This window comes from Mus caroli, unplaced genomic scaffold (genome assembly GCF_978045245.1).
Source record: "Mus caroli unplaced genomic scaffold, Mus_caroli_1 scaffold_20, whole genome shotgun sequence".
NCBI classification, from domain to species: Eukaryota; Metazoa; Chordata; class Mammalia; order Rodentia; family Muridae; genus Mus; species Mus caroli.
The window spans coordinates 5,471,605-5,493,388 of record NW_028227275.1 but is presented as its reverse complement, the minus strand read 5'-3'; the positions used below and the strand labels follow the sequence as shown (position 1 = coordinate 5,493,388).

General features: G+C 46.7%; 1 protein-coding gene across 42 annotated transcripts in view; it reads left to right on the top strand.

The window, feature by feature from the left end:
* The window catches only part of Tcf7l2 (transcription factor 7 like 2), a 191,484-nt gene that overhangs the window by 57,140 nt on the left and 112,560 nt on the right, over nucleotides 1–21,784 (top strand). For 41 of the 42 annotated variants that reach the window (XM_029472495.2, XM_021151313.3, XM_085833878.1 and 38 more), the window contains one exon: nucleotides 18,333–18,434. The exons of the other annotated variant lie outside the window; for it this stretch is intronic. In XM_029472495.2, the coding sequence (XP_029328355.1) occupies nucleotides 18,333–18,434 (102 nt within the window). The remainder of the gene's footprint in view (nucleotides 1–18,332; nucleotides 18,435–21,784) is intronic. 42 annotated transcript variants of the gene reach the window in all.

Below are 21,784 nucleotides of genomic sequence, written 5' to 3'. Positions count from 1 at the left end.
GTTGGTTGTGGTTTGTGAATAGCCATGGTCAAAGAAGAAATAAAAGATTCGGTGATTCTCTCTCTCTCTCTCTCTCTCTCTCTCTCTCTCTCTCTCTCTCTCTCTCTCTCTCTCTCGTTTCTTTCCTATCTAGTGTTAGGGGATAAAACAGGGGTGGGATGATAAAGGGTTGGAAAAAGAAGAACCTACAAAGTAGCAAAGACACAAAGCAGCAAGGACCAGCTACTAGAGTCTGACCCCAACTCCCTAACTGTGATGGTTACAGGCACATTTATGTCATTGCAGTTATGAGCATTGCCTGAGCTCTGTACAGTGTTTGGCCAGTGTCTGCCACCTGGAAGGTTTTCAGTGCAGATCTCCTTCTCTTAAGATGGGGAGGGGATTAAATTCCAAGCTGCCATTCACAGGTATAGAACCCTGCCTTCTGTTGTTTCTTTTGGACTGTTATACTTCAAACATTCTCGACTGAACAGTGAAGGTCTTTTGTAGGGTGGTGACCTGTAGGTTAGCTGGAGGACCTCCGAGCAGCCCCTGCAGCCTTTTCTCCTGAGCCTCTCAGTTGGAGGGACCTCCTCTGGGGTAGACTGTCCTTTGTACAGCTCTTATAAACTAAGTGCTTGCTGGTATGGTGTTGGTTGCTGGAGAGAGGTACTTGAGCAAGGTGTGGTTCCGGGAGGCAGCCATGATAACTAGGAAGTGAGTGCTGACATTGTGTATACAGTAGCGGGAATAGGAGCATAGGGGGGGGGGGTGGCGCGTCTACAATGGACACAAGAGTTGCATGCCACTTGGTGAGTTTCTGGGGCTGGTGGGACATGGGTTGTAATTGTTGGAGCCATTTTGGGTGAAGCAGACCTGTGGAACATTTTTATATTCAGCTCCTCTACCAAATCACCCTTATTGAAGTCTCCAAGGGGAACAAGAATCTCAAATACCTCAGACTGTAGTCAGGCAAGTGAAATAGACACAATTGTATCAATATTACTGGGGCCATTGCAACATGTTTGGGACTACGATTCTGATGGGGTCTAGGGTGAGACAGACATTGATACAGTCAGTCCAGTTTGCCTCTGGGTGATGTGGTGATAAAGAAGATGGTTTTGGCTAGGAATGGGTCTTTGCTTGCAAGGCATTTGGGGAAGTAGGGGCAACCCTGAGTGGGTACTGAGCCTTTTGTCTCTGAACCCAGGACTCCCCTCCTGTGGCATAACTGACCCAATGTGAAATAATTGACCCATCTGGGTTTTTTGGCCATGGTTAAATGTCACACTGCTCTTGGTTGTTCCCTTTTCTTCTTATATCCTCTATAAGTTACAATTTTCTGAAATAAAACATCATCCTCCCCTTTCTCTCAAGCAGACAAGGCTAGCCTTGAACTCCCGATTCTCCTGCTTCCTATGTGCAGGGGTTGCCAGCATGCCACTGTGCAGGTGACAGTTGTATATCAAAATAACATTTTAGAAGGAACAAAGAAGCCAGACTCTTTGCAATCCCACCAACTGGAGGACAGAGTCAAGTGGTGGCATTCTTTGTTTTGTTTTGTTTTTTGCCTCCCCCGCCTTGCTTTTAAACTGGTAAACCGATGAGTTTTTGTATATATTGGTTTTCAGTATGGGGACTGTTACATATGGGCGGCCCAACAATTTTTCCTGTGGATTTCAGCCAGGTCTGACACCTACTCCTTTACAAAAACTAAAGCATATAGCCTGGTTCACTTGATGGATTTAAGTGAGAATAACCTTAGGCAACACTGTTGCCATTTTGTTGCAAACTTGACAGGCCAGATCCCCTTGTAAGTTTCTTTGTTATAAACTTTGAACTGGTGGTGTGCAGAAACGTCATCCTTGCCCTTCTTTAAAAACAGGAAGCTGGGTGTGGTGGCGCATGCCTTTAATCCCAGCACTCAGAAGGCAGAGGCAGAGGCAGGCGAATTTCTGAGTTCCAGGCCAGCCTGGTCTACAAAGTGAGTTCCAGGACAGCCAGGGCTACACAGAGAAACCCTGTCTCAAAAAAAAAAAAAAAAAAAAAAAAAGAAAGAAAGAAAGAAAGAAAGAAAGAAAGAAAGAAAGAAAAACAAAAAACAGGAGTGATAGGTAGAGAGTGGATGGTTGACTCTTAAAGTACTGAACAAGCTATGGCCCGAGGATAGTGTTTTAGAAGTTGGTATGTACACTGTATTGTTCTCATTAATGAATCACTGGAGCCTGAATATAATGAGGTCATCGAGGGCAAATGTGTCACCTTGTCCTTCACCTTAGCATCCGAGTCGCCTGCTATCAAGATGTAAGAGCATCTCTGATTGACGGCTGGGGTAGGATGGAGGCAGAAGCAATGACCTTCATGCTAAGGGGCAGGCAGCCGTTGAGAAGACCATAGGTGTCATCTTGGGGCTTATAGAAAGCCTCCCTGTCTATCCCTGGGTGTGTGCAGTCCCATTCCTGCCTGGAAGTCTGCCTGCATTTCATCTTCCACTTTCATGTCCCCCTTCTCAGGGCCTCTGCCCTGGCCTCAGGTTGGAGGACCAGGCTGGCTTTGCCTGAAAGAATATGATTTGCTGCCAAGGTGATGGTGACCAATTCATAGTGAGCAGATGGCTACCAGTGGGGCAGGTGTGCTGCTGACAGTGTGAGCTTTTAGGGTGTTACATGGTCTGCGTGGTTTCCATCGTCTGCCCCTATGCCTGTCCCCACAGCCCTGGGTGGGGAAGACATAGTGGAATGATCTCTGCTTTATAGATGTAGTGGCCAAGACATTTCTGATGGGGAGAGCATGTGGCATAGAGAAGCGAACCCCAAGGCTCTGCCAGAAGCTGCCACTTAGTGAGGGGAAATTACTTTGTAATCCCTGACGGTCAAAGAGATGGACTCTCTGCTCTCCTTCATGGTTGGGTGAGAGCTGGGATTGGCCATCCAGATCACCTGACTCTCAGGCTCTGGAATAGACACACATTTGCTAGATATTAAGTAGGGCTTAAATAGATGGTCCATGCATTCAGAGGGTCCCAGCGAGAGGATCATGCATGTGCCCTTAGAACCTGCATGTTCCATGCCAAGACTAGTTGAGCTGTCTTCTAGCGGTTTCTGGAATGTTCACCGGAGAAATGAATAGACTATCAGAGGGTGCTCCTACAGTGAAACTGCAGATAGCCCAATCCTGCCCCTACGGTGAGTTAGCAGATAGCTCAGTCCTGCTCCTACAGTGAGTTGACAGTCCAGTCCTGCCACCTCACTGATTATCTTGCCTATGGCTCAGTTTCCCTTCTTGATTCTGCCCCTTAGAAAATAAACCCAACCCTCTCATCCTCTCTCCCCCACTCTCTACTCCATGGTCCCACTTTCCTGCCCTCCCATCCTCTCCCCCACATCCCCTCTCTACTCCATGGCCCCTCTAGCTTCCTTCCCTCCCATCGTCTCTCCTTCCTCCCCTCTCTGCTCCATGCCCCTGCCTTCCCTCCCTCCTATTCTTTCTCTTCCCTCGCATCTGCACTCTATTCTTCACCATCCACCCCTCCTTTCTCCAGGCTGATTGGACTCCAGGCCCTTCCGCTTTAGTCTCCCAAGTGCTGGGGTTATAGGACACACACAACACAACCAGCTCCCATAGAGAATAAGGTTGGGATGGCATGCTGCCCTATTGGACAGCAAGAGGAACTAAAAGATCTTAACCAACATTATTGCCCAACCTGTCAAATGTAGCAAATGTCAACCTAGTAATGACAGCTGTGTCCTAAGAGCTGATGTTTCCTGAGCACTGACCGCGTGCTAAGTCCTATGAAGACCACAGTTTGCCAGAAACTCTGATTGATGGAGTTTGTCTTTCCTGTATGGTAGAAGAAGAAACCAAGCCTCAGGGAGGTTAAGTGTCCTTTTAGGAAGTTGGTGGCCAAGAGTCACACCAGAGCTTGCCTGATCTCCCCTCTGGAAGCCACACTTCCAGCTAAATCCCCACATGAGGTTGTTGCTGGGCATTTCCTGGTCTCCCTTGCCTGGAGTTTTACTTTCCCCATGTTGGGAGACCATGGCCCATGCCAGCCTTTGGATTGGAAGGGGATGCCAGTCTTTTATACACTGGGTACTAAATGCCTGACTCTTGTTTTTAATGCCTTATGGTGTCAAACTAGGATACACTGGAATTTTTTTTTTAAATCAATCTTTTTAGTAGCTTGGGTTATAAATCTTATTGACATCTTTGAGGAAAGACAAAGGAGAGAAAACCTGGACTTGACCTGTGGCCCAGGAGAAGAGCGGCGGATGCCCTCTGTGGGTTTTATTTTCTTTACCCGCTTTTGCACATTGCAAAACCTCTCTTGGATGGTGAGCTGGTGTGGTTTCTGCATGGCCTTGAGCAGCTGCTGCTGGGTTTAACCCAGTGCTTTGCAATGGCCAGTCTGTGAGCCAGCTTGCGCCCTGTGTCCCTACTGTGTGCAGAGCACGTGGATGGGAGTCAGAACGCTGATGAGTTTTCAAGCACTTGTACCACGTCTCTCTCTAATCGTGGGAGCTGATTGCAGGAAGAGACATGGAGAAAGGGAGAGTCCTGGGCTTGCAGCTGAGGTCGGAGTACCAGGGAAGAGCCCAACAGGCAAAGAACACCCCACTTAATCAGAAGGCTGGGCACGGTGGAATGAATATGGCCACGGGGCTGGCAGAGTTGAAGGCTGGTTAACTAGAATGTGTTTGGTGCTTTCATTGGCTTTTTTTTTTTTTTTTTTTTTTTTTTTTTTTTTTTACCTAGGCAAGTGTTCTGTCCCCTTGGGGCACTGTGCAGTGTCTCTATCTGGTACTTACTATGTAGATGATTTAGCATCTTGCAGTAACTCGAGGGATTTTCTGATGGTGCTGATTACATTAATTGAAATATAATAGCTAGCTAATAATATAATAGCTGGCATTTATGGAACACTCACCAAACAGCAGACCCCTTGCCAAGCCTTTGATTTCTATACGATCCTCCAGAGATGGCTGCTTGTTTGTATTCTCATTTTACGGACAAGGAAACCTCTGCTTCCCTGCCTTTACATGGTCACCTTCTATGTCCTCTCTTAAAGAATCCAGCTTTTTGGGGTTGCAGCATTTGGCATGGGTTAGATTAGGTATTCAGTCAGGGTTTTTAGGCAAGTGGATGGACCCTGCCTGCCTCTGAGTGCCTGCAAGCTCTGGGGCCCCTTTTTATGCTTTAGGTTCCTAACAGTGAGTCCAATTAATCTGGTTGCAGACAGGAGCAGGGCTCAGTGGTTCAGGAGCAAGGAGACAGCATGGTGGTAGTGATGGCGAGAAATGGCCTCCTGGACTGTTCCTGGGCACACAGGTGTTAAGGCATTGCATGAATTGTCATGCAGAAGAATTTGCTGAGGCAGCATTTCTCCTCTCAGTCGGTGGCCATGTGTGACACTCTGTGCCTCTGTGTCTGCACTGAGTCAGGCTGGACTCTGGAGGACCTGTAGGTTGGGATGATGCTAACTCACCTGCATCCCAGTAGGTAAGGCACTGGGCTGTGCTTGCCATTTCGACAGCTGGGACCTCATTAAACCTCGCAAACTGAGAGGGGCTTTCTCACTCAGGTGACAAGGGGACCTTAGGCAGTGCTGAATTCTCCAGGCTAAGCCCGTTTCTGAGGCAGAAAGAGAGAGGGGAGGTGAGACCTCTTAGAAGTAACTGAAGGAATAATTTCTGACCTGCCCATTTGCATGTGGGCAAGAGTGTTGGGTTGTCAGCCAGTCTGTAACTCAGGTGCACAATCTGGGCAGCAGCCTGAGTACTTTCTATATGTGCATGCCAAATGAGTGTTTCTCCCGGACATGAGAGTGTGCTCAGGAACCTGGCTCCTGTCTCACGGAGGGGCAGGTAGACTGCTCTTTCCGAACACCTGTGAGGGAGCTCTGTTCCCACCCACAGTTCTGTTACAGTGAGGCCTACCCAGAAGCTAGCCAAAGCGAAGCCATGTGTCCAGGGCCCTAAAAATACCAAAGTACCCACCATACACCCCAGATTCCCACTGAGGCCCTTATACACCTGAGCACGTGTGGGCCACCATTTGGCTGTGTCACCTGAGACAGAATAAGGGAAACCCCCCCACAATTCCTCAGTGTTGAAGGTGGAACCAGAGCCTGTGTATAACCCAGTTTTAACTGATTTTTTTTTTTTTTTTTTTTTTTTGGTTTTGGTTTTTTGAGACAGGGTTTCTCTATATAGCCCTGGCTGTCCTGGAACTCACTCTGTAGACAAGGCTGGCCTTGATCTCAGAAATCCGCCTGCCTCTGCCTCCCAAGTGCTGGAATTAAAGGCGTGTGCCACCACTGCCTGGCGCTTAACTGATATTTTTTTTTAATCAGAATGATCCTTCTACAACTTTATGTCAGTCAACTCCATGATGGAGAGAGAAGGGATTGGTGTGTGTGTGTGTCTCCTGTGTGTATATGTATATGTGTATCTGTGTGTGTTTGTGTGTGTGAATGTGTGGGTATCTCTGTGTGTTTGTGTGTGGTTCGGATTGAAGGAGAGAGCTCAGAAGCCATGTTGTATAGTTTAAAAGATAGATCTTAGGCCAAGCCATCTTTGACCTGAGTCCCTCTCTGTCTTTGTCTTCGGGAGCCCCTGGGAGGTCTGGAAGAACACGAGGCCAGGTTCTATGGTCATGGCTAGTTGGCGTCACAGATAAACCAACTCCTGGAAAATTCTCTTACTGTCAATAGTGAAGACCGGGGGGAGGGCAGTGGGGGAGAGGAAGAACTGATCTTGATGCTGTTGGGCTTGAACCTGCCTGTGCAGAGGACATACCATGGGCTAAGTGGTTAACTTCAGATGGCCACTGCCCCTTTCCCAGCCATGTTCTTTTAAAGACTCAAGCCATCAAGAAAGAGGAAACATTGGCCTAGAGAGGCCCAGTGGCCCTCAGGGGTGAAGAGAGGCCAGCCCCCACCCACACATGAGAAGATGAAGTTGGACCAGAGGTCCAGAACAGCCCAGTGCCAGCTCTTCTCTGTCTCCCACTGGGGCTTGTTCTTTGGGGGAAGTGGGCATGTGCTGTGTGTTCCTCCTGTGTCTTGGTTATTCCTGGAAGTTTCTGTCCTTGTTGATCATGTGTCAGCCATGTGCTGCCCCCTCTTTGAAAGTCACACTTAACAACAGCTGGGGTGATCCTTATCTCCTTGTTACCCCTTTGATTATAAGATCCATTGTTCTGGCCTCTGCTCCTAGGCACATACTAGCTCCACTGTGTATACAATTAAACAATCCTGAACAGCCGTGCGCGTCTCAAGTGCCCGGAATCTCCCAGTGTTTCAGAGGCAGCTTGAAAATGAGCAGAACTGTATTTCCGTTTCCCAATGAGCTTATTGTGCTCAAAATATCGCCTGCTAGTTTATGAAGGGAAGCCACAGGCTGGGGACCCAAGGGCACTTCTGGCTACAGTCTGTAACTCAGTCCCCGCCTCTGCCCCTTTGCCCCATTAAGTCTGCCCCCAGATGCTCTGTTCATCCCTGGGGCGTAGCCCTGCTTCCTAGGAACACCACTAGCCTGCATGAGCTGGCTTGGGGCTCATCCTTGTGGACTGGTAGGAAGGAATTTGGAGTGTGGACTTCCTCGAGTGGCTGCCATCAGGGCAGCCAAGTCTGTAGGCAGATAGAAGCGTGTGGGCAGAGGGAGCCATCGTGAGGTGGGGACAGAAAGCCCGCCTTCATCTTTAACTGTGCCCGGTGGATGATTGAGACATTCAGTTTATGCCTGAGAGCGGAGTGGGCCAGGATAGCCTAGCTGACCTGGTAGACCTCCCAGATGAAGCTCACAAGAGAAGCAAATAGAACTGGGGATTACCAAGCAGGGGAACAACTGGGGCAGAGTCCTGGGAGAGAATGTTTATTTCCTTGCTCTCTAGGAGGGATTTGGAAAGAGCAGTAATCCTGGGTTAGGAGTAATTTGTTACAGCAAGATGATACTTGAGTGGCAGGCAGCTCTGGCGGAGGCAGCAGTGATGAGCAGGCAGGGGGGTCGAGGGACCTGCAGAAGGTCAGACGAGCCCGTTTTGACCCGGGGCTTCTTCCTCCCGGTGCAGAATTAACCAGAGGAACTGCTGACCCAAGGTTCCCGGGTGTAGGGTTAGGAAGCATCCCTGTTACAAGCTTGTCACAGCCAGAAACCGGCAATAAAAGTTTGGAAGGGGAGACCTCTTTGGAGCCACTGACCCCTTTCAGATGTGACAAGGGGAGAAACTTGCAGAAGAGAAGGCATCTAAAGCTGTGAAGTAAGCTGGAGCAGGAAGCTGGGGTCGGGTCGCCTGCACTGGGCTCCCGTGCAGGCAGACTGTAGTGAGTTCAATCCTCCCACTGAAGGGTTCAGGCTGGGTTGTTTTTTTGTTTTTTTTTTTTTTTTTTTTTTGTTTTTTTTTTTTTTGTCATGGGGAACTGGGAAATAGAATAAGGGGAGGAGCCTCTACTTGGAAAAGTTCTGCCTTGTGTGCCCCAAACCACAGAGCAAGGAAGGAATTAAGAAAAGTTTTGATCAAAAAAAAAAAAAATCAGCAACAACCGAGTGGCTTAAAAATTGAGATTAAAATCTCAGGATAGAGAGACCCTATCACTCAGTGTCTCTACCTCCCAGGTCACCCATCACCTCAAGAGATCTGTAGTTTTTAAATCCCCAGAACAGTCGGAAGAGAAAAAAAACAAAACAAAAAACAACAAAAAAAAAAAACCAAAAAACCCTCTAAATCTTAGTTGTCTACACTATGTGACATTCCCCTTGATTTCATTGCCGTGGTTTGTTTAAGGTTTTTAATTTTTTTACATGGATTGATTGATTGTGTCCTCACCTGTGAGTGTTTGTGGGTCAGAGGACAAGCTGTGGAGTTGATTCTTCCTCTGGGGTTCTGGGGTCCAACCCCAGGGTCAGGCATGGTCCCAGGGCTTAGTCCATCGAGCCATCTTGCTGACACATCCTTTATGGGACGAAGCTGGTGAGGGAGCGGTTTCACACCCATTTCCAGATGGAGGAGCTGAGGTACAGATGGCTAGCCTGGCCTGCGGGGTGCACATGTGAATGAGTCCTGGTTCTGTTGACTTGACCATTCCTCCAGGATGTTAGCCATGTGCACTTTAGCCTTGCAGCCTAGCAGCCATTAACTCCCCTTTCCCTTCATCAGCATCTCTAATCCAGGGTAGACTGTGGTGTCCTCCCAGAGACCCACCTGACCACAGTCCCATTTGGTAATGGCTTAGTTCTCAAGGACCTATACTGATTCCCCTCCTGTCCCATCTTTGATATATGATATGATATGATATGATATGAAGGTGGGAGAGTGTCCCCCCCCCCATTTGTCTCTTGACGGACAATGAGATAACCATCAAATGATGAGTGCCTTCTCTTAAATATCTCATTTTAAACTGAGATATTATTTTGATATTAAATTGAGATGCCATAATACATATCTATTTAAAGCACACAGTTCAGGCTGGCAAGATCACTCAGCAGGTAAGAGCCATTGCTGCTCTTGGAGAAGACCGGAGTTTGACTTCTACCACCTGTGACACATAGCTCACAACTACCTATGACTCCAGCTCCAGGGGTTCAGGTGCTCTCTCCTGGCCTCTGTGGGTATCTTCACCTGCACACACACACACACACACACACACACACACACACACACACACACCCGCGCACGCGCAGATACATACACAGAAATAAAACTTAAAATGTACAATTCAGTGGTTTTTAGAATACTCCCGGGGTTGTGCATACACCAGCACTCTGTTCTGTTTCTGGAATTTCTTGGTATTCATAAAGTAACCCCATTTTCCCTGGCTGGTGCTTCCCACTCCTTTCTCCTCAGCTCCTGAGTATTTTATATAAATGGAATAATACACATGTCTCCTGCCTTTTTGTCTGCCTTCTTTAGAATTGCATATTAAGTGTCAAGGACCAGCCAGGGCTTGGTACGCAGGTATGCTGTCTGTTTTTATCACTGCATAATACTCCGTTCTGCGGTTGTACCACACAACCAGCTTGGGTATTCTAAGAACTAGAAGGGTTGGTGCCTTTCAGTCACAGGGCATCCACCATTCTGCTCAGCCCCTAGCATTACCCACACTTGCTGCACAGGCTCCTCTGCGTCTTCCGGTTTGTTTTCTGGTCTGCAGATGGCCTGCGTCTCCCTTGGCATGTTGTGGAGACACAGGTGGTAACTCAGACATTCCAATTAACTTGACTGTTCTTGGCCTTTTTTTTATAAGTAATAAAAATTGTGGTGGCTACAACTGGTTGATTTTAAAGGAGAGACTGTAAATGTTTTCTGCTTAGAGGAGACTGGAGTCTGGTCTGGCTCTTCATGGGAGGTTCCTGCCAGGGCTTGCAGGCAGGAGATCAGTTAATCGCCAGCTGGGGGGCTCAGGGGACACTCTGTGTGGCACTGGCTGGAAGCTGTAGACCTGGGAGAGCTCCTGTCCTCTAACCTGGATCAGGGGTCGGGCACTTGAAACACGGCTAACGTCCACGGCTCTTCTCTCTGGTTCGGGCTTGGTGGGCACAGATTCACCAAGGAAGGCAGAGGGGAGTTGGGAGATGAGCCTGGATGGAGTGGAGGAAGTTGGTGGCCCTGCGTAATGTCTGACCTGTGACTTGTGGCAGTCTAGATCCCACCTGATTGGCCGAGCTTCCTCTTTGTACAAATCGTAGGTCTACATACTCTTCTTGATTTCACAGGGTTAGTTTTGAAGCGGTGGTCACTGCTAAGGTATGCTCCAGTGAGTGATGCAATTGGAGACTGTACTCCGCAGTGACTGAAGCCAACTGCAGGACTTCATTTCAAATCTTTTAAATGAATGATACGGAAACCAAGGCGAAGGCTGTTAATAAATTTTTGGACACTAGTGTCTGTGTGTACCCTTTTCTCTTGGCAGCTTCCTTTGAGAAACAAGACCACCTCACTAACATCTGTGTGGTCCCATTCCTTGTTTAGCTTTAGAGAATGCTCAGCCTTCAGGCTGGGGTTTCCTTCTCCTTGGAGTTTCTGTAGCGTGCTCCTTATGTTGTTTCCCAATCCAGAAATCACTGATGTCTGCATCTTGTCATATTTTATCAGCAAATAAAGCCTTTAAAAGATAGAGCCACTGTGGGTGATTTTCAGTTGAACCAGCTCTGGAGTTTCTAACCAGCGGTTCTCAACCTGTGGGGTTGTGACCCCTCTGGGAGTTGCAAATCAGATATTTACATTACAGTCTATAACAGTGGCAAAATTACTGTTATGAAGTAGTCCTGAAAATAATTTTATGGTTGGGGGTCGGTCACCACACCATGAGGAACTGTGTTAAAGGGTTGCAGTATTAGGAAGGATGGGCGCTACCATCCTATACCTTCTGCATCTGCAGAAGCAGTGGCCAAATGGGCCTTATAGCGACGTCCTGCAAGGTTCTGATGGGACTTCTGGAATGTTCCACTACTTTCAGTTTCAGTATAGCTGGTGGAAAATGCATATAGAGCATCGTATAAACCTAATATTGTCACAGCTTTTCAAATTTTGCCATTGTAGGTAAATCGAGAGTCCTTAACTACCAGGAAAAAAATGCTTGTTCGTAGGAAATGGGCTGAATTTTCTCTCCTCCATTTCCAAGAAATGAGGAAATCTTAGAAAGGGTCATATAGACATACTTGTGAGCAGGGTGTGGATGCATGCATGTGCGGGTGCGTGTGTGAGTGTGTGTGTATGAGTGTGTGTGTGTGAGTGTGTGTGCATGCGTGTGTGTATGTGTGTTTGTGTGTGTGTGTGCATGCATGTATGTGTGTGAGTGTGTGGATGCATGTTTGGGTGTGTGTGAGTGTGTGTGTGTGAGTGTGAGTGTGTGTGTGTGTATGTGTGTGGTGTTCCTTATAACCTGAACTCTTAAAGAGGCCCTGTGATGGTCTCTGTTGGGAGGAGGATACCAACAGAGGCAATTGCCCCTTTCCTTTTTCCTGGTACTTCGTTTCTTGTGGTAAGTGGCTTCTGGTGGCCCTTTCTTTAGTAAGGGTTGGAATGTGGCTACTGCTTTCTGTCCCCTGCCGCCTGTTGGCAGGGGAGTCAGCTTCCGACTGTGCTACTTTGAGGGGAAGACCGCATGATTTTGTATACTGTGGACCATGGCTGACCCTAGGGTGTGTCTGACGTCCCATTTCATTAGAAACAAGACATCTACAACTTCCTAGCATCATCAGTGCCTTAGGAGGTCTTGTCTGTGGGGATCCACCAGGGACCCATTTCGAAGACTGATCCACTTAATTTGGTTTTGGGAGAAATGGTTTTCCTAGTCAGAATCAGCTCGGGTCGAGGAGATTGGCTACTCCCTCTTGTCTTTTACTAAGGGCCAACCGTGGAACTTAAATTTCTGGAAGAGGTAATTTCACCTTTCATTGTCTTTGTGTGTGTGCGCGTATCTGTGCACAGTGCTCATGGAGGGAAAAGGTCAAAAGGTCATGCTTAGGTTGTTCCTCAGGAATCGGCCACCTTTTTTTTTTTTTTTTTTTTTGTTCAGAGAGGGTCTCTTCCTGGCCTGGAGCTTGCTAACTAGGTCAGGCTGGTTGGCCAGTGAGCCTCGGGGGCACAGTTTTTCCCTCCCCCAGCCCAGGAATTGTAAACTCCTCCCACCATGCTTTGCTTTCCCATCATGCTTTGCTTTCCCATCATGCTTTGCTTTCCCATCATGCTGTGCTCTCTATGTGAGCTCTTGGGCTTGAACTCAGGTCTTTGCATTTGCAAGGCTGACACTTTACCAAACTGAGTCACCTCCCTAACCTCTAGTTTCACATTCCTTGAACAGAGTGTTTCTGCCCTGTCCCTCTGCCTTCTTTTGTGTAAGCTCAGGGCTAATGCCATCTGCTGATCTGTCGGCAGCAGGCAGAGTGGGCACCAACTGGGCTTCATTCCAGTCTCGTCATATGGGACAGTGCTGGAGAGAGGAGCTTCTATAAGGTTGATTTCAAAGCTCTGAGATGATTTCTCTGTGCCCTGAGTTCAGGCCACCTGTTGCTCCCTTTGGGGCTGGTGGTGGATGATCTGAAGTCACATGACACAGTGCTTCTGGGAAGTGATGAGCCTTTTCCAGTCAGAATTGTTCAGAGGTTTCTAGAACTTCCACCTTGGAGTGGTGATCTAGCATGTGGCTGCGTGCCTTGGACAGAGGTCTCAGGGTCTCAATGTGTAGTTCTGGCTGTTCTACAACTCATTATGTAGACCAGGCTGGCCTGACACTTCAGAGATCTACCTGGGATTAAAGGTGGGAGGCAGCATGTCTAGCTCCCGGATTCTTTTATAACCCTCCAAACTTGAGTCTGGCGTTGACATTTGAATGTAACCTGTGGCCTCTGAGCCACTGAACACACTTTCTTACATGACTCTATTTGAATGTCCAGACCATAGACTTATACAGGGATGGTATCCATTTGGAAATAGCTTCTGTAGTCTTCCTATACCCAACTCTCTAAGCCAGAAAGATGAACTGTGCACAGGCTGGACATCTCCATTGGCATGTACCTGCCTTCAGATGGCTTGGAAGTGAAGACAACCCTTTTCATTAGTAAATTAACTTTTTTTTATTTTTGAGCTTTGCTTTTTTTTTTTTTTAATGGCTCAAGTAATCAAGAGAAATCTTTTAGAGAACTGGCATCTATGTCAGGTGGCTCAGGCACCAGGAGAATCTGAGATGCTCTCTGACCTTCATGCCTGTATTCACGTGCATATATTCCCTACAGTCCAAAGTGAAAGACCAGGAGAAGAACAGAACCCCGCCTCGATACAGAAACTTCAGATACCACTGTCCTTACAGTAGAGTTTATTGAGTGTTTGCCGCCGTAATGTGACATAATGTCCACCCTCTGCTGGGGTCAGGCACTTTAAACTCACGATGGCGGGCATGGTCATGGACCACAGAGCCTAAGATATTTGCCATTTGGTACTTTATAGAAGACATTTTCAAGCCTTCTTGGATAAGTAAGAAGGTGGGGGGGGGCAGTCTCCACATCCATATCCCTCTGTGGGGCCAGAGAAAGGGGTGAGAATTTTCCCGACAGCTTCCTTGTCGTTGGCATTGTGTTTTGGGTCCTTCTGTTTGTTTAGGAATGTGCACCAGCCCGCAGCTATAAAGTAACGGGTTCCGATGGTGGGGTCCTGGAGGATGCAGGTGATTTATGGGAGTAACCCCCCAAAACCTTCTATTGGAAGCCCTTTCCTATCTTTTACCTTCTCCCTTTTATTGGGGGAAATGGAAGAAGGAAGGAAATTAGAGATGCTAACACTTTTTTTTTCTTCATGTGTACAGATTTCTGTGTGTGTGTGTGTGTATACATGTGTGTGCTCATTTCCTTGTGAATTTGTATGAGTTGTGTGAGCATGTATATACATGTGGGTGCCCATTATTGTGTGCCTTTGTATAGGGGTGTGTGTGTGTGTATATATATATATATATATATATATATATATATATAGTGTATATATGTATATATAGCATATATAGTGTATATATATAGTATATATGTGTATAGTATATATAGTATATATGTATATATACATATATATGTATATATATGTATATATAGTATATGTATGTATAGTGTATATATGTATATATATACATATATGTATAGTGTATATATATATATATATATATATATATATATATATATACATGTGTGTGCACATCTCCCTGTGTATGTGTATGGGGATATGTGTGCATGGGTCTGTATACATGTGTGTACATTTTCCTGTGCATGGGGTATGTGTATGTGAGCGTGTATATAGATGTTGAAATTGGAGCTTGACATTAGTTGTTTGTCTCAAACACTCTCCACCGTGCTGTTGTTATTTTGGAACGGAATCTCAGACCAAACTTGAGTTCCGGGATTTGTTAAACTCTCTGGCCCGTGAGGTCTCCCGGCCCTTTCTTCCTGTTAACAATTCCGCAGACTATTGAGCTGCTCTGATTCCCCGCAGGCCCTGGGCTCTGCCTGTGTCCCCCAAGTCTTTGCCCACAGGTCCAAGCCTAACCTGAGATCCTAGAGACGTATCGTAAAACATGACTTGGAGGAGGGCCTAATGGGCCACGATCAGGACATTATTATTAAACAAAAGATGAAAAACGCTTAAGTCAGGATGGACTTATTAGTAGAATTATTTTTTTTTTTGACTAAATGAAAGCTGAGCAGACCCCATTTCAACAGTTCTCAAGGTAGGAATTCCCTCAGCCCCGTTTGATTGCCGTTTGTTGAAAAGTGTAATGTTTTTGTAGGCAATTCATAATTTCCATGCGGAGAGTCCTGAGAGGAAGCGAGCAGGAGCCTGGTTTTGTTTTTCTTAGAGCATGGTGGAGATATTTTGTTTCCTCAAAGGATATAAAATTGCAGTGGAGCTGCTGGGCAGATGAGACTATGTTCAACTGTTCTGTGTCTGAGATGCCACCGCATGTCTTCCTTTAGGATTCAGCAGAATAAGAATTTCTCACGGCTTAATGTCTCTGGGAGGGAGGGGTTTCCCTTTGGGCTTTAATTGTACCTAATTTCCTTCTTCTCCTCTTCATTTGTTTATCTTTCTTGTTAACCAGGACCAATGGGGGAAGATGAAGGAACTGGGGAGCGTCACTTTTGGAATAAGCTAATAACATCTTTTAAAATAAAAATCCCAACCTACTACTTGCTTTTCCAAAAGGAACCCTGTCATCCCACACTTCGGCTATGAAGCACGGGCTTGTGGATGCCTGGCTGTTCAGTGGTATCAGATTGCACCCAAAAGGAACATTTGAGGCTGCCATTGAAGAGTCCCTGCCAGTCAGCAGGGCCAGGGGCTGTCCTCCACCATCTGGATTTGGTTAGCTCTCTCTGGGCAGCAGGGGTGACTCTCATTTCCTCCAGCCCGTAATGTTATATAGGCAGTGGTCCTGGACTGCCCTGACATAATTGAAAATTATGGGTATTGTAGGCTCAGGGCGCTGAAATGTAGGCTCATAAAAATATGTGGTGCAGGTAGCCTATGGAGATCGGACACGGAGCACAATGAAGCTTTTATGTACATTAGGAATTAGGAGCCTCCACTGATACCGCGTTCTGAGTTTGACAGCTCTTGGGTGGGTTCCTCAGGGCATGTCTGCCACCTTAAACCAAGCCTGAATGTTCTAATTCAATAGAGCTGGCATCAGGATGCAATCAGACCTCCTTTACAGATGGTCAAAGATGAAAACTTACCCATTCATCAGACCCTCCCACCGGAGCAAGGCAGGAGGTGTGGGCGTGGCTGTCCGGCTCTGCAGAGCTGTGTGTGGGTTCCTGTGAGGCGGAGAGGTAGTGCTGGCCAGTGTTCATTTTTGGTTGGCCTCAAGGAAATGACTCTATTGAGTGGTTCTGACCAATGCGGCCCCTGTAGTTATGTGGCAAGTGTGAGTGGGAAAAGTCAGGGTGAGGCAGGGCAAAACAGATTCCCAGAGCCCTCTGGCTGAAGACCAAGCTGGGGGTGCCATGAAAACTGTCTTCAATGGTTTTACACTTTGAGTTATTCTGGCTCCAGTTTGGAAAAGGTTTAGTTGTAAGGGATGAACAGGAGGGTCTTGCTAGGATTCAGTGTCTGGAATTCTGATGTCCTTCAATACTTGGGCAGACTATTCTCTCATGGCAAATATGGTGTAGAAGCCTCAAGCTGTAGGGGATGAAGCCACCTTGTGTGGATCTAGGCAGGAAAAGCAGACGGCGCTTCTGCAGGTAGCTGGTGGGCTTTCCTCCTGAAGCATGGCCACATTTGGTTTTCATTTGCCAAGCAGGCGTGTCTTTGAGGAACCATGTTCTCGTTTACTGATACCTTTGACCTCTCTGTTTCTACTGGGAGTTTGAGCTCAGCCTCTTCCTGGACTGTCCTTTGCTGTCTTCTCTATATAGAAATCTTTCAGAATTATCTGCATCTACTCTGGGCAGTGTTTTCTCAGAGAGTCTGCCTGGGCACTGCTGCCCGAATTCCACTTGCACCTGGCTGTGCCTCACAAGGATAAGCTTCCCCAGGGCAGGATCTTGTGTTCCTCCTTATTCTCAGCAAGAAGACCAGACACAAAGCAAGCTTCCTTAGTGGCCACGGAATACAGAATTCTGGGGCTCGGTAGCTAAAGGTACTTGCCACCAAGCCCGATGGTGTGAGTTTGAGACCTACAATTCTTAAGGTGGTAGGAGAGAATGGACCTGGGCAAGTTGTCCCCTGATCTACACGTGTGACTGTGACATTCCTCATACACAAGTACATTCATTTTTATAATGAATATTAAGACAAGTCATTTTACATCATTGGAGTCTCTGGAATGATATTTGTCCTTTCTATGCCCTCTGAGTGTTACAGATACTTAGTCACATGACATTTGGGATCCAAAAGCCTCGAACACGTGTCCCTACACGCCTCCATCCCATTTCCCTGGTGAAACTGTGGTTATCCAGGAAAGTCTCATGTCCTTAGAGTGTTCAGAGCGTCTCTGGCCTGAGCCCGCTGCTTCGCCTCAGTTTCCCTATCTGTCAGACTAAAGAAGCAATTAGGCCCCAATTGATATCTCAGCACCATCTGACAGCTGCCCTGTGAATTGCAGTAGACGTGTCTAGCTTTGTGTTCATCTCCTGCTCCAGAGAAAGGAAAGGGGGATAAACTGGCTTGTTTTTTTAATTTTTCTCTTGTTCCTCTCTCCTGCTAATGCTGCCCACATTTACGAATGGCATCGTTCTTTTGAAATGACTGCAGAAACTGCACCGTGCTCTGGGTGTGCATCTGCTGCCAAGAAATGCTTTTAGTTTTCCAAGCTTTGGGTTGAGGAATGCTGTCCTTGGTCATGACTGAGTACCCTCTGCTGTGTGAAGAAAGTGAGAGATGATGTTGTTTTAAAGATGAAGGCCCCCTAAAGAGCACATTTGGTCTTCTAGGCCCTTTCAGCCTGAGGTTCTGTGTTCACTTTCTGCCTTTGCCCCCTCTTTTCTTCCCTGTCTGTACCCCACTTCTCTCTAACCACCCCAATCCCCTCCATTGCCTGGTCATCCCCCCCCATCTTTCTCATGCCCTTCTGTGACTCCACTCTGAACAAGGTGGTGTCACTGAGCCCCCCTTTCCTGGAGCCCCGCGACTGAACCTCCAAGGACAAGACTGTGCTTGTCAGTAATGTTAATTTTCTGCATTTGGGCTTTCGGCTCTAAGGAAAAGGACTCAATGCCTCTCCCTTTGTTGCATGTGTTCAGAATTTTGTTTTTGTTTTTGTTTGTTTGTTTGTTTTTACTTTCCGATGTAAATAATGCATAATGCTTATTCCTTAGGTGGGTTAGCTTGTAGGCCCTCCTTCCCTGAAATAATTGTCTCTTTTCTTTTAGTATCTTCAGATGAAATGGCCACTGCTTGATGTCCAAGCAGGAAGCCTCCAGAGCAGACAAACCCTCAAGGATGCTCGTTCGCCGTCGCCAGCACACATCGTTGTAAGTAACCTCTCAGTGACAGCCACCCCTCTGTTGGGGGTAAAGAATCTTTTGATGATTAAAAACTCATATTTGTCAGTTCTTTAAAAACGTTTTTCTGGAGACTAGCTTTGGACATGGTCTGAGAGGCGAGTCTTTCTCCTCGACTCCGAGGCAGTACCGCAGCGATTGTCATTTGGAAATTTCCTGAATTTTCCTTCCCCCATTCTCCTCTATGTTCTGGGTTAGACTTGTGGGCGTCCGTTAGTAGGGTACATCCTTCCTGGTTTCAGGGGGAAACTAGAGATGGTACTGAAGCAGTTGTTTAGAAAAAAAAATGCACTTTAGGGGAAGTGAGGCAGAGGGGAGGATGAGACAATAGGGAGTCCCTGGTCTGAAATCTTCCATCCACCCGGTTTATCCTGATGTGCACTAGAAAGCAGTGTTTTTCATGAAGAGTGACAAACCTGATCGGAGCTGGCTGACTGGAATCTTAGAGTAGAAATTAATTTAGAAAGGCCCAAATTAAACTTAATCCATGTACCCACAGCTTTGAAAGCCTGTGGGCTGCACACAGAAAACATTTGTTTTTACTGAGAGACTACAGCATCAAGTGTGTGTCAACATATATTTTTAATGTGCTTTCCTAGTGTATCGTAGGCTCTGGAAGTTTATAAATTAGCCTCCTGAGAAGGTAGCTCAGCCTTATTAGAATATCCATTTCCTTCTATATATTTATATCATGAGCTGGACTTCAGACTTTTGAAATAATTAATGAAAGACATATTTTTATAATGAATTCATGACAGGTAGAATTATGCAAAGCATGAGATAATTCATGCATTTTTTATTTACGTTATCACAAAATGTTACCCATTAGTATGTTTGGCCTCTACAGTACTCAGAATCTCTAAAAATTGCAAAATAATTTAAAGTAGAAAATCTTAAGATGCATTTTGTCAAATTTCAGGCTGCCTCCCGGTTTGGTAGCTCGGTGTAATTGGCTATATATTATTTAGTGGGCCAGGCCTCAGTTGTATGTGTGTGTATCAGAACATAATTTATTTCTGTAAAACCACATTTGGAACCTTGATTGGTGGAAATGTCTTAACTTCTCATGGTATAAATAAGACATGTAGGAAGAAGGCTGACATGTGTTAGACGCTCCTTCCCTCTTCCAAGCCCACAATTAAACGGATGCTTGTGATTAGGTATGCCCCTGGGATATCAGGACTCCAGGGCTGGCGTCCATAGCTTAGATCATCTTAGGCCCAATCTGATTTCAGAAGAGGAGAGTGAGTGACCAAGGCCCGAAGAGGCCTTAAGCGAGTTGCCCAATGTCACACACCGAGGTAGCAGCTCGAGCAAAGGCTGGACCAGCACTTTGCTCCCTTTCTGGGGCCTTTGAGTATATTCTCTTCTGTGAGAGGTGCGGGTAGTGCTTGTGGCTGACTGTTTTGTTTACTATAAGCTGGCTCACCATCGGGGACAGTGACAACATGCCACGTGAAGACGTTGCTGACTTAGGGTGCTAATTCAGGTTCCTTTGGAAAATCAAACGCCACGTTAAAAGAATCAAACACATGGTGACAGGGTCCTAGAGTGTGAGGCGAGAGTCACCTTCTCCTCCTATGCCGGTGGATTTCCCAACATCTGCCCAGGCTTTGAAATTTCGCTCCCTGGAAGTTTCCAACATTTTTACCTACAGGGAAGGGCGTTACCTCTGCAGTCTCTTAACAGAGTGTGTACAGCCGGCCCCCTGTGGTGGTGCAAGATCATGGGCCATAGCAGTGCTGAGCAAGACCCTCACAAAAGCACGAGTTGTCACAATTGTCCCCTCTTGTCCTTTGTAAATCCCATGAGAGCAGTTGCTGCACCAGGGTCATCAGTCTTATTTTCTTGTGTGGGAACTGACAATCTGTAGGTGGGGGGAAGGCAGACTTTACAGGAGCAGTGTGGATCTTGGTAAGGGACTCAGAGGGGAGGATGAGGTGAGTTCCCCTACTGTTTTCTAGAAGGCACACCTACCATGGCAACCACTCGGGAGTACACATATCACCTTTGAGGTGGGCACTTCCATTCACAGAAGCCATGGCTGATAATGTCACACCATCTTGTTTGCTGACTGCTATGTCCTTAGGGACCTGGGGACCAGCCATCTGTTAGAGGCTATAGGCTTGTGGAGGAAGGTAGGCCTTGGGCGCTGAGGAGAAGGGACAGAGCTGTGAGTTTGGGCTGAAGAAGGCCATGTTTAGAAAATGCTGAATTATCTTCTCAGTGGACATGGAGCTGTGCTGTCAACCTAAACCACCATCCTACAGTGAGAACAGGCTCTGAGTTGTCCCAGGAAGCTTTGTGAAGCGCGTGGCTCATGCATCATTTGGGTTTCTGCACAGTGGATCGAGGGGTCTGGTTCATGTTCAGATTTGGCCCTGGATGGCTTTCCCAGAGACCAGGGGCTCTTCCACATGCCTTGTTTTCCAATCTGTTCAAGAAAGTGTCATCACATCATGGACACATCACCAGACGCGTTTCAAAACAGTCTTCTACGCATTGTTTCCTAATTTCTCCGAAATTCGGATTATTGTAACTTGTGGGCTAAGCTGTTTCTAAATTACTTCTGATGTTTCACTGTAAAAATAGAGAAGTGTTTGGGGTTTGTTGTCAGTCCTTGAGGTTATGACCGTCACAGACTGCTAAGAAGGCAGCTCGCTCCAAGACTGCCACTTGGAAGAGAGTCCTCCCTTTGGGAGTTTAAAGTATTTTCTCTGAACATCGTGTTAATCTGATTGAGATTTTTTTTTTCCTGATGGAGTACAAGGTTTCCATGGCATATGAAGTTGATGTGTGTGGGGCTAGAGAGATGGATCGGGAGTTAAAAGCATTCATTTACTCATCTGTCCGAGGACCAGAGTTGGCACGCCAGCACCCACCTTGGGCAGCTCCAAACCAAGATGTCTAATGCCCACTTCTGGCCTCGACAGGCACCCCCCGACACACACGCGTGCATGCACACACACACACACACACACACACACACACACAACTTTAACTACTTGATTGTGAAATACATGTTAATGAGGATTCAGTGTACCTAACAGTGTGTCCGTCATTCATTCTTTCACTCACTCATTTCCTGGTGCTGAGGTTGGAACCTGAGGCTTTGCTGAGGCTAAGCAAACCTTCTGCTGAGCCACAACCTGGCCCTTTCAGATAACATTTACATTAACCCTCTCCCACAAAGTACCCTATACATTTTAGTTCCTTTAACCAATAGATGACATTTGTTTATTATAACCAGGTGATTCCCAAATCTGTGTTCTGAAGAGAAAAGAGATCATTCCCCAGTCTTCATTGGATGATCAAACACT